The 12,952-nt window shown below is 38.7% G+C and overlaps 1 protein-coding gene across 1 annotated transcript in view; it reads right to left on the bottom strand.

The window, feature by feature from the left end:
* LOC126413339 (probable E3 ubiquitin-protein ligase HERC1) overlaps positions 1-12,952 on the bottom strand; it is a 722,413-nt gene that overhangs the window by 627,142 nt on the left and 82,319 nt on the right. Inside the window, exons 9-10 of the mRNA XM_050083249.1 lie at positions 4,326-4,645; positions 444-578 (exon numbers count right to left, since the gene is read on the bottom strand). Of these exons, the coding sequence (XP_049939206.1) occupies positions 444-578; positions 4,326-4,645 (455 nt within the window). The remainder of the gene's footprint in view (positions 1-443; positions 579-4,325; positions 4,646-12,952) is intronic.

Raw genomic sequence — 12,952 nt, 5'->3', positions numbered from 1 at the left:
ATGATTGGGCGACATATGTACTAGCAAACTGAAGTTTCCTCTAAGGTTTCTGGTTACATCTAGGAGTCAGTCTGAATGTTGGTATAAACATCCAATTATAAGTATGCGCACACTATTGATATGATTCCCTTCCATATAATCTCACAAGCAGCTGAATTTCTCTCTGAGGAGATATGATGAATCTCACATGTATTGTGGCAAATTTACTATTTCCATCCTTTTGACTTACACTTAGATTTACCTTTTAAGCATCACTGCTATCAATTTCTGATTTTAATCAGCTTTCCGTACCTAGTATTATGCAAGTTCCCTGCACTCTGTTCCCTCAGTGGTGGCCAGAAAAGCCTCTTCAACATATTTAATGAAGCTAATTATAACAAACTATGAACTAAAGCAGAAATTTACACATAGAAATCAGTATCAACCTGGGAAATATTACTTACTCAGGAGTTGGAAATGGTTTAAGCATGTCTTTCTCATCAAACACGGTAGCATACTTTTCCAGAAAATGGTGAATAAGTGCAAAAGTTTCTTCCTGAAGGTCAACACAAAATGGGCGATGCCATGAAATGACTTGCCTGGAAAATATAAGTTTCCTCAATCAGCATGTCAAAAAGATGCATAACAGAAGATAACAACACTTTTAAAAAATTAAAAAAAAAAAAAAAAAAAAAAAAAAGCTACTGCAATTTGAAAAACATTCCATTAGATATACTGAATTCTAGAAGCAAATTAACATCTCTGTGGATGGAAACAGAAAACTGTTAAAACATTTTGGTTATGCTGCCCAGTTCTATGGTCTGAATCATGGGTAGAACTCCTCAAATTGCTCCATCTTGGCACACCTCACAAAACAACTCAATATGCCTGTCTATTTCCACTGCAATAGATACAGAGTTTCCCCTGCTAATCCTGCAGAACTAACACTACTGTGATAAAGGAGAGGCAGAAACTCTGCTCATTTTCTACGTTAATGTTGTCAGTGGACTGAATTTTTCAACATATAATTTAAGAGGTCCTTCTATTAAATATTTTCAGCAGGTTAAAATGGTTTTTGAAACTAGAACTCAAATTGGATACATACAGTTGTACTCTAGCAATAAATAAAATGCTTAAACTGACATGCAGCTACCAATATGCCACTAACCTTCTCCTTCTGTTTTAATGAACATTCTGCAGTGAAATTTTTCCATCAAGATTAGTATCCCATTGTCTAAAAGTGGTGGGGATGTCGTGCCTCTGGCGTGAAGCGTCATGTCTTTGGACCCGATGATCTTTGACTACTTCTAACTAACTCCCTCTGCACACTATGTTCGGACAGTCATATTGTATTTGCCTTGTTCAGTGTTTACGCAACTATTCATTCAACTGCAAAAGTGCGTTATTAGCGATCTATGACTCGTAATATCCACAGTGGTGACCCCCAACATCATCATCATGTGTTTAGGAATTATTTTGTGCTTCTTTTCTTCACTAACAGACTTCATGTACAGGTCCACAGAGTCTTTGGACCAATGGATCTACCAATGTCATTTTGTGCCAGTGCCTTGCACCCTATTAACTGTGCTCGCATTTTTACTAGTGTTCCTAATGTACGTTTGGTTAAAACAGAACAATTACCTGGCCCCAGTCATACCGGTGGCCACTTAACCATAACCGGCCCAACATGGCCACCATCAAATGCTACTATGCAGCAATGGCTGTTACACGGACAGTGCACGCCACTTAGTGACATTGTAAACAATAATCGTGTGAAGGACGTTGTGTTTCATCCCTCAGCTAAGCAGTCACCTTCAGTTTGGTCTGATGAGCCGATGACATTCGAGAACTTTAATTCGAATGTTCGTGCACACGAAGTTGCACATTCTTACATGCCTCGCGTCATTACACCTAAGGACTTGGTTCGCATTGGTGGATCATCCACTGAGGCACTTCCTTGGGTCTTACTCGGCATCCACTCCGCCCACAAGGAGGAGCTGAATGCTTCGCTGGCATAGGTCTTATATGGAGAACCACTTGCCCTGCCAGCTGAATTTGTCAAGGACACACCACCGACCGACGCCATCGACCTTCCTGCCCTTGTAGAATGAGTGCGTGCACACGTCGCCCAACTTCACCCACCCCTGCCTTGCACTCATTCCATGCCGCCAATGCTTGTACACAAAGACCTGGCATTGTGCAAATTCATCATGCTATGAGACAACTTCATACGTACGGCCCTGCAACCTCCTTCTTCCATTCTGCAACGTGTCTTACGCCATGGAGTGAATACTATCGTGATACTACTCAATGGACGACCGAATACAGTTTCAGTTAAGCAATTAAAACCTGCATGGTCTCTCTCCGAGCCACGTTACAACGCACCAGCCAGCCTGCCATCACCGACACCTTGCCCACTCACGTGACCTTGAATGACTCTCCACTGCCCACACAGCAGCCCAACGCACATGACCCTGTCTGCGCAGCTTCCGAGGCGTCCACTTCGTACACTGGATGCCGTCGTCATCTGCCACGCTAGCACCATGATTTTGTGTTGAAGTGAACTGGCTTCTCCCCGCCGTGCTCTGCACTGCCGGAGGGGTGTGGGGGTGTGGCTCTGTGGCGCCTCTGGCGTGAAGTGTCATGTCTTTGGACCCGATGATCTTTGGCTCTACTTCTATCTAGCTCCCTCTGTGTTCTATGTTCGGACAGCCACACTGTATTCTCCTTGTTCAGTGTTTAAATAACATTCAACTGCAAAAGTGTGTTATTACTGATCTATGACTCGTAATACCCACAAGGACAACAATACTATGAAGACACCCTTAGAAAAGTTGAGTGGTCACAATCTACACAGCTTATAGAGAGAAGGAAACAAGACGGCAATGAGTTGACAAAAAGGAATAAATGAAATAAATTGGCTAACTTAACAAACTGATGATTATGTGGTAACATGTAAATCTTAGTGTCTACAGTGAGTGACGTACAAAATGGGATTCAGAACGGTGAAAATAAGAACAATGCATTATGTAGTCATACATATATAAACAAAAGCAAAACGAGGATAATGGAATGTAGTCGAATTAAGTCAGGTGATGCTGAGGGAATTAGGTTAGGAAATGAGACACTTAAAGTAGTAAAGGAGTTTTGCTATTTGGGGAGTAAAATAACTGATGATGGTCGAAGTAGAGAGGATATAAGATGTAGACTGGCAATGGCAAGGAAAGCGTTTCTGAAGAAGAGAAATTTGTTAACATCGAGTATAGATTTAAGTGTCAGGAAGTCATTTCTGAAAGTATTTGTATGGAGCGTAGCCATGTATGGAAGTGAAACATGGACGATAAATAGTTTGGACAAGAAGAGAATAGGAGCTTTCGAAATGTGGTGCTACAGAAGAATGCTGAAGATTAGATGGGTAGATCACATAACTAATGAGGAGGTATTTAATAGGATTGGGGAGAAAAGAAGTTTGTGGCACAACTTGACCAGAAGAAGGGATCGGTTGGTAGGACATGTTCTGAGGCATCAAGGGATCACCAATTTAGTATTGGAGGGCAGCGTGGAGGGTAAAAATCGTAGGGGGAGACCAAGAGATGAATACACTAAGCAGATTCAAAAGGATGTAGGTTGCAGTAGGTACTGGGAGATGAAGAAGCTTGCACAGGATAGAGTAGCATGGAGAGCTACATCAAACCAGTCTCAGGACTGAAGACCACAACAACAACAACAACATATATAAACGGAAAGCTTATTTCTCAAAAAGATATTTGCATTAAAGTGAAGTCATTAAACAAGGGGAAGTGGATCAGTTGCTGGATCAATTGCTCAAGAAGACGAAATTGAATCAATAATGAAAAGAATGACAGCAGAAAATGCTTAAAAGTTAACTACGGAAATCATGGATATTCAAATAGTGTCTGTAGATTCCTTCTGTCAATAAGCATACCGTACTTCACGCCAGGTTGTTCTGTTCCATACACACCACTTTCAAATTAATAACGATAAAAAATATGCCACAGCTGTGCGGTGTTTGGGTGTCTATGTGGTTGCACGTGTGAATGTGTGTACTTTTACTAGAGAAAGAGCAAGAGCTCAAAAGCTAGTGTAAATGCTGTTTTCTGTTGCATATTTCTATGTGCAACACATCAGTCAGCTATAGGTAAGTAATTTTTTTCATTTATTTTACATAGTAGACCAGTAAGTAAAATATAAAAAATCAGAGTTCTGTGATAATAACTAAGTTTCTGACCGTGATTTTACAAATTTTTTGTATTTACATGAATAAAATTGAAATATACATTGTTGTCATTCTCGTGTCTTACAAAAAAAATCAGTAATTAACAGACCTGTCTGTAGGTAAAGCTGTCCAGAACACACTGTGGCTTGTTCCAGCTGAAATCTGATGCACAGGAACATTGTCAAGTCCAAGAACACGTCCTGGTCGAGAAAGTGGTGAGGATGTATGACCTTGTCCACACTGACCCATACTGTTGTTGCCCCAAGCATAAACCTCACAATCATGTGTGAGTGCCAACACGTGGGAATCACCTGCTGCAACATCCACTACACGAAGTTGTGCAAGGTCTTCAACCAGCTGTGGTCGCAGGGCTGTCACGGTCTCTCCTGATCGACAACCTAAACACGTTCCAAAACCCCACGTGTAAATCTGCAAATAAGAACAAATATTCAATTTCAATTTTTCTTTCATTTTTCACTTTCTGCCTCCAGCATTTTCACTGTTCTTATTCTTGAGTAAATATTTTCTTCCTTTGTCACACTACTGAAGTTATGACTGTCTTTAAGGTCACTGTTCACTATATACTTTTTGTTTTATTTTATTTTTCTCCTCTAGTATGTTTTCTTCCTTCCACTGCCTAAAGGGATAGATTATTTTTTGTCCATGCTGAGCAGATTACTGAAAGCTTCTCCTCTTTTATATAATTTCTCTTAGAATTAAAAAAAAAAGTTACTCTAAGTGAGAAGAAAAACACTTAAAATACCAACAGCAGCAATGCTACATTAATTGCGAAAGCATATGAAAGATGCAATGTCAACTAAACAAACAGAATTAGTAAAAGCTTGCTAAAATATTCTCAGGTATTGTACAGTAGCAGTATTTCTAACAGCTTTAGTGATGTTCCTTGGTTTAACAGGTTTAACACATGCCAGTTGGGCCATAGTGACTGCTGCAATCCCCCATAAGTGAAACTTTTTTGACTTCTTAGTGTGGCTTGTGCTTATACGATGAAGGAGAAAAGCAGATTACCATCTGCTTCAGAAATTCTGTCATTGATGTCGAAACCATCACTGTCAATTCTGGAAATGGATTCTTCAAGCAGCCCCAGAATTTCTTCATCAGTCAACTGTTCCCCACCCCACTACAAACTTTTGTGATCAGAACAACTACAGAAGCACATTAATGTACAGGAACTGATCACATGTTTAATATGTTTTTCAAGTCGCATAATTCATTTTGGAAGCGGTTCTCTGAACCTCTGAAAGAGTGAATGACAAACTCCAAGCTATCACTGCTCAGAAAACATTGTACCATAAAGCAACAATCAAGAAAGCCATGCTCAGAAATTCTTCAAGTGCCGACTGTTAGGGTCACTATGCATCCATAATTTCTGCGGGCAACATCTGGAATGTATTAACATCTCTGCCTTGCAAAATGTGTATCTATTCAACAATGCACACCCAACGTGTCCTCCATCATACTACCACTTCCTCCTGCTGTCAATGTTCCCTCACAATTAACTGTTTTCTTCATTCAAAGAACTAAAAATTACCATTGTTTCACAGTAATATTTTTGTGAACTTCAGTACGAAGATGGATATGGATGAAGCCATGTGAGAGGGGAAGGTACTGCTAAGCGTCTTTTATGAATCTATGACACAAAAATAAGTCCCTTTTTTGTCATTGGAGTGTTTTTACAAGTTGAATTATAGCTCATCAGTATATTGTTACGGCTAGTGATCTCTCACCAAACAGCACAAATAAACAAGTCTTTGGTGATCATGAAACTGAAATGGTTGTATTGAGCATTGTCTTCTATCAAGCATTAAAACAAATGTCTATTTTGATTTACGGAGTTTATGATACAACTTCCAGTTTCGTATGCTTACCTCAACTAATAACCAACTATTTACATGGTGGACAACTTTCAGAAGAAAAAAACATTTTTGCTGTAAATTACATTATCACGAACTAAAATAAATTTAATTGTAGGGGCATGCAAGTAATGACAAAGATTTACTGAAAATTAAGCTACCAAATCAGGTCAATAAGTCATATTCAAGTTAGTGTATGGCTGCACATGGAGGTAATATCATACATGGGCAGATGATGTTACAATAACATCCAAAGTTATAAACATGGTTTTATATTTATGCTTTGGCATACATGACTAATGACAGCTCAGTTCAGTGGAAAATACAAGGAATAAGGGAAATTCCTACATTAAAAATAAGCTATTGTAAAATAAATGAGAATTCATATGAGGCACATGTAGAAAAAAAAAGTGCACAAAAAATGATGAAATAAATCACACCACACAAAGAGAAAATCAGTATTGTGATAGTGGATAATTCAAAACAGAAATCATTTGCCAACAGCTGATTGATGAGATATGCGCACAGACATCTGTAAGAGTTCAAAAAATCGGACTAGCTTCTGAACAACCAACTGTTTTTTTACTAGTCTATGCAAGCACATACACTCTCAAATAACCCATACACCTACATCAGCACTGCTTTTATTGGCTTGATGAGGCCTATACTGTCAGTCAACTGACGTGTTAGCGTTGGCATTATAAGTGACTCAGATATAGTTCCAAAATGATGGAGCACAGCAATCAGTTGTCCTTTCCTTTCAGGTTTTATTAAAGCAATTTAGATTTTGGCTAGTGCCTAGCCATTATGAGTGTTAAAAAATACAAGAAATACTTAGTCAGGTGGTAGTAAGAAAAGTTACAACTCGTGGCGTAACCTATATCGCTTATACATTAGATTACATACCACTATTTCATAGTTTCAGTACATGTCCTAGTACTTCAGCCACCTGCTGTTTGGACTTCTGTCACAGTTCATTCAAGACTACTGTATAATGAGGGTAGGCTTTGCGGAGAAGACATCAGTTGGCTGTATGGCCCCCCTATATGAACTACACAATGCACAACACTCATAGAAAAGCAGGTATGGTCTCTATTTAAAAAAACTTCAAATTTGCATAGGAATAACAAAAAATAAAATACAAGTAAAGTTATTTACATTGCCTTCTGACTTGCTGCCACATTGAACAGTGAACACAGAAGATATAAAAGAATTCCAGTTTCACTCCTCGTGAGCCAGTTGTTTTGTTATTCTTTAAAACACTTAGGAAACATCAGATTGGTAAAAATAATTTTAAAAACATTTACAAAAAACAATGTTTTTTAACTTTTGTACTATTTTTCTCTTTATTTAATTGTCACAATGAGGTATATTGGTTTCTCTTATTCACTGAATATATCACAGATTCACAAAATGTCAGCAAGATGGATAGTTGGTATGACTCGCCATTTCATTACAGATGTAGAGAGTACTAATCTCTGTTCCACTTCAAATCGATTTTAATTATATGTACAATAAAACAAGTGTGCTGAATTGGTGTTATTAACAAGGTACATGCATCTAAACTAATGTAACATGGAAAAAGTTCTGTAGGTTCAATGTTATAACAATCATACTCATACAGCAATATGTTAATGAATGCAACAGATTGGCAAGACAGCAGGAGGTATTTTGTACTCCCTGGGTCACATACTTCACTGCCTACCAGTAAGCAGCCCTCAAACAATTCCCAAAATTGCGCACTCTTCACAATGATCTGATCATTAATCTCAGGTTGCAACTAACATTTTGTGATGGCAGAAGATCTGTAGCTATTTTATGAGGTCGAAGGACCTGTCCTTCTCACCCTTATGCAGCAACTTCACATTAGATGCCAAAGTCGGCAACTTATGTTTTGTTGTAAGTAGGTAAGGAGCCGTTCTTGATTTCTCTATGGCATCTTTGTCCAATGTGATGTGTTCTCCAAGCCTCATATCCAGCCTCCTTCCCGTTTAGCCACCGTAATAGGCTCCACTGTCCAGCAAACAATTTTATAAACTCCAGAAGCATGAAACAGATTCTTTGCATCTAAAGTATGTTGTAATAACATCCTAAGTGAAGACAGTTGCATTCCTTGTACTCATTTTTCCATAGTAACATAACCTAACATGCTTAGTATTTTCTTTAGAGACCATATTATTGTAAGGGGTCATATTATTTTTGTATTTATTAACTATGTTCATATATGTCCTATCTACAGATTCATGTGGATGGTTATTCACTTTTGCAATGTGCCTGATTATTGCCATTTTATCATCACGTTCGTCTTTTGACAACGGAATTTTGAACACCCGATAGATAGCAAACTTGAAAAATGCCTTCTTATGTTGAACTGGGTGCTTTGACGTAAAATCCACAATACTGTCGTTACAAGCTACTTTGCGAAAGATACCAAATGTGTGCCTGCCATTTTCATTCTGAATTGATAGATCTGTAAAAGTACCAGATCTACTTGTTTCAATCTCACATGTAAATTTAATCGTTTGATGCAAGCTATTAGAAATGGATACTATAGAGTTGATGACATCACATTTACCCTTTATTGACAGTAGTGTATCATCTACACTGCCCACCATGAGTTTGGAAACCCCATATTACAATGGAGCAATATGGAGGTGATCTATGTGAGTTATTGATTAAAATATGGAATAGCAAGCTCAAATAACGGTTAATAATTACACGTACAGTATTGTACACTTAATTATTGTACATATACATACATATTGGAACCTACTAGTATTGCTACGATTGATGTAAACCAATGTTACCTGCCAAAGCAGTTCTACTAAACATGCCAGGTTGTGCAAGTAGACTGCATGTCTATGTAGAGGTACGATGTTTACATTTCTGTTCACTTGTAGTTGCATTTGCATAAAGGTATAGCACGCCACAAAAGTAATTGAACATGGCCCCAAAGTGCCAGATTCCTTATGAATCACGGGTAATGATAATCACTTTGAAACAAGAAGGCAATAGTGTCCAACAAACAGCAAAGAAACTGGTGATTTCCATCAGCGGAGTTGTCAAAACCATACACCTGCATTGAGAAACAGGCTCCCATGGAGATCGTCCTTGCTCAGGAGCACCCAGGAAAATATCAGAATGCCAGGAAAAGTATTTGGTAGTGGACGGTAAATGTAACAGATTAAAAACTGTCAGTGAATTGACTGCTGAACTGAATGCAATGAGGGATACACCGGTGAGTGAGTCAACAGTGAGACGATGCCTCCAAGGTTATGTAGCAACAAGGAAACCAATGTTGCGCCCTGTTAACAAGAAGAAAAGGCTTAAGTGGGCTAAGACACACCAACATTGAACAGCAGAGGATTGGGAAAGAGTCTTATTCACTGATGAATCCAAGTTTGAAATATTTTGAAGTAAATGTCGTCAATTTGTACTCCGTTTACCCCCATAAAAGCTTGAATCCTCATTGTATAATTTCAACTGTAAAGCATGGAGGGGGTTCTGTGATGGTATGGGGATCCTTTGGAGGGAATAAAGTCAGAGATTCGGTAAAAACAGATGGAAAAATGAACCAAAAGGATTGTCATGCCATTCTCCAGAGACATGCTAAGACATCTGGTTTGCATCTGATTATGAAAGGGTTTGTCTTGCAGCAAGACAATGACCCGAAATATACGACTGTGTCAAAACTATGTGAAGTCTGTAGAGGTTTGTAAAATATTGAAAAACATGGAGTGGCCACCCCAGTCCCCTGATTGTAGCCCAATCGAGCTGCTATGGGATGAATTGGACAGGAGGATCCGAAAATCGGAAATCATGAGTGGGTCACAATTGTGGAAGGTCCTGCAGCAAGAATGGAGATTAATTCCAACTGAAACCTTGGCAAAACTGACGCAGTGCATGCCAAGGGTGAGCATGGAAGTAATGAAAGCAAAGGGTGGCTATTTTGAGGAATCGAAAATTTAATTGTTGCATCTTCCTGTGCATTATTTGAGCTTAATAAACATTTGGAAAACAACAAAATGCATTTTTATACAGTATTCCCATTCCATTGTCTATAATTACTAGGTGTTTCCAAACTTATGGAGGGTAGTGTACATACCTAAAGTAGTGTAAATTTTGTGTGCCCATGATAGATTTTCAGAAAAGAATCTGCTTTCTAAGTAATTAATTTATATATCAGCAAATTTTCCACTTATTGAGCCCCCCATACTAAGACATTAAATTTAAAGTAATTAAATTTCAAAATAATGGTAAATAGCCGCATGAATTCTTATACTTCCATATTAGAAAGCTTGTTTTGTCCCATTAAATTATGCTGAATTACCTGCACAGATTGGCAATAGATATATTTCTGTATAAGTTGATGATATCCAGAGAAACAAATTTGATTTCATCAGTTATTAGTGTATTTCTAATTTTATTGATAAGTTTGAAACTATTTTTAATACATAATTGGTTGTGGAATTTATAGTGGGTTTTAAGAAAGCGCAGGCATTTTCCAGCTACTTTATAGAAAGGACTGCTCCTACCATCCAACACAGGACATATCGGATAGCCGTCTCTGTGCACCTTTATTTGTGCCCTAAGTGTGGGTGCCGGGGGTTCATCACTTTCAGCCTTCATAGCTCCTTTGGTGATATTATCTCACTGCAGGTTTTTAAATGAATAAGCAATTTCTACTGAGCTTCGGACATTACACCATTATCGATTTTCTTAATATTATTACCTTCATATAATTTTAGAGTTTTAGCAACATAGATATCTTTTGCAACAGTCACAATAGTTCCCCCTTTTGTCTGCCCTAGTTACTACGGCATCAACTTTAGAAAGCATATAATTAATACTTTCAATAACCCTCTTGTCCTTTATAGAATTGGGGACAGGTTTATTTGTCTCTTATTCTGACCGAGTTTTGGCACTTTCAGTGAATCAACAGCATACTTAGCATGGACTACTGTGTCTTTTATGGCCCTGCAAACCATTTTCCTGTATACTTTATGCTTCATACCCTTACAAAGCATTTCCATTTACCTCTGATAAAAAAAAAAAAAAAAAAAAAAAAAAAAAAAAAAAAAAAAAAAGAAGAAGAAAGTTAATCAAATTCAGCACTCTTGAGAAGAAGTCAAACTTGATACACAACCATCAGTAATCACTGTTGCCTTATTTTCCAACCTCACAATCTTATAATGATGTCTTTGTTTTACTTTATGCACCACGTTATCCATTGTGTTCCTAATTATCCTCCTAACCTTGTACAAAAACGAATCTCCTGTGCCTTATCTTTCCAATCTCCCACCACCTCCCAAATTTCCACTGTCCGGCCACAGACGAGCATTCCCCTTGTAACTCAGTACCACTCAGAACAGGAGCAACTGAATTACATTTTCCACCAAGGTTTTAACTACCTCTCCTTGTGCCCTGAGATGAGATACGCCATGCCTACTATCCTTCCCACCCCTCCCACAGTGGTATTCTGCCGTCCACTGAACCAACACAATATACTCATCCATCCCTACACAACTCCTTCTCCCAACCTCTTACCTCATGGCTCATACCCCAGTAACAGACCTAGATGCATGCGTGTCCCATACATCCTCCCAGCAACACCTACTCCAGTCTGGTCACAAACATCACCTATCCCATCAAAGTGAGGTCCACCTGAAACCAGTCATGTGATCTACAAGCTGTGCTGCAACCAATGTGCTACATTCTATGCAGGCATGACAGCCAACAAGCTGTCTGTCCGCATGAATGACCACCGAAAAACTGTGGCCAAGAAACAAGTTGACCACCCTGCTACTGAGCATGCTGTCAAACATGACATCCTTCATTTCGATGACTGCTTCACAGCCCGTGCCATATGGATCCTTCCCACCAACACCAGCTTTTCTGAATTCCTTGCAATACATCCTACATTCCTGTAACCCTCTAGGCCTCAACCTTTGTTAGTCACTGTCCTCACCCACACACACCCTTCCTTTTTCCCATTCCAGCAATATACAACTCTTATTCAGTCATCACATCAAGTCTTTTTACTTCTCTTCTTTTCCACTACCCTCCTCCCACCTCTCCCCTGCTCACCATCTAACTTGCACCACTTCACTGTCCGCCACCCCTACCCTACTATCCTTTCCCCTCCTCACCCCAGCCTCCTCCTTACCCTCACCCAGTAGCCACTCCCATCATGCACTGGTGCTGCTGCTCACAGTGTGGTTTTATTTGCTTGAGACTGCATTTGTGTGTCAGAGTTGCATCTGCGTAGGTTTGTTTGTGTGTGTGTGTGTGTGTGTGTGTGTGAGATCTGTTTTATGAAGGCCTTACTGACCAAATCTTTATTTGTGAGTCTTTTTGCTGTGCCTACCTGCAATTCATCATCTCCACTACATGGTGAGTAGCAACTTCCCTTTTCATAATATTGTTACATTCCATTCTGGATTTCCCAGTGTTTGATTCGTTATTAACAACAGCAATTCATTGTGTTGGTATTAATATATTTTTAACTAAAATCTATTTGAAGTGGCACAAAGATTAGTGTTCTTTAGATCCGTAATGAAATGGCAGATCACACGAACTACCCATCTTGTTGACATTTTACGCCATCTATGAAGTATTCAGTAAGTAAGAGGAACCACATACCTCATTCAGATGATTAAATAAAGAGAAAATTGGTACAACAGATTAGTGAAAAATATTTAAATCAAATCAGTTCTAACAGTCACAGCATACAGCATGTGCATCCTTGTCTTTTGTATATATTTTTAATTTTTTTGCCAATCTGCTGTTTCCAATGTGTTTTAAAGAATATAAAACCAATTGGCTCACTAGGAGTGAACCTGGCTCACAAGGAGTGAACCTG

The sequence above is a fragment of the Schistocerca serialis genome, chromosome 7, assembly GCF_023864345.2.
Source record: "Schistocerca serialis cubense isolate TAMUIC-IGC-003099 chromosome 7, iqSchSeri2.2, whole genome shotgun sequence".
Classification (NCBI taxonomy): Eukaryota; Metazoa; Arthropoda; class Insecta; order Orthoptera; family Acrididae; genus Schistocerca; species Schistocerca serialis.
Note: the sequence above shows the minus strand (reverse complement) of the source record. Positions and strands in the feature narration are given on the sequence as shown.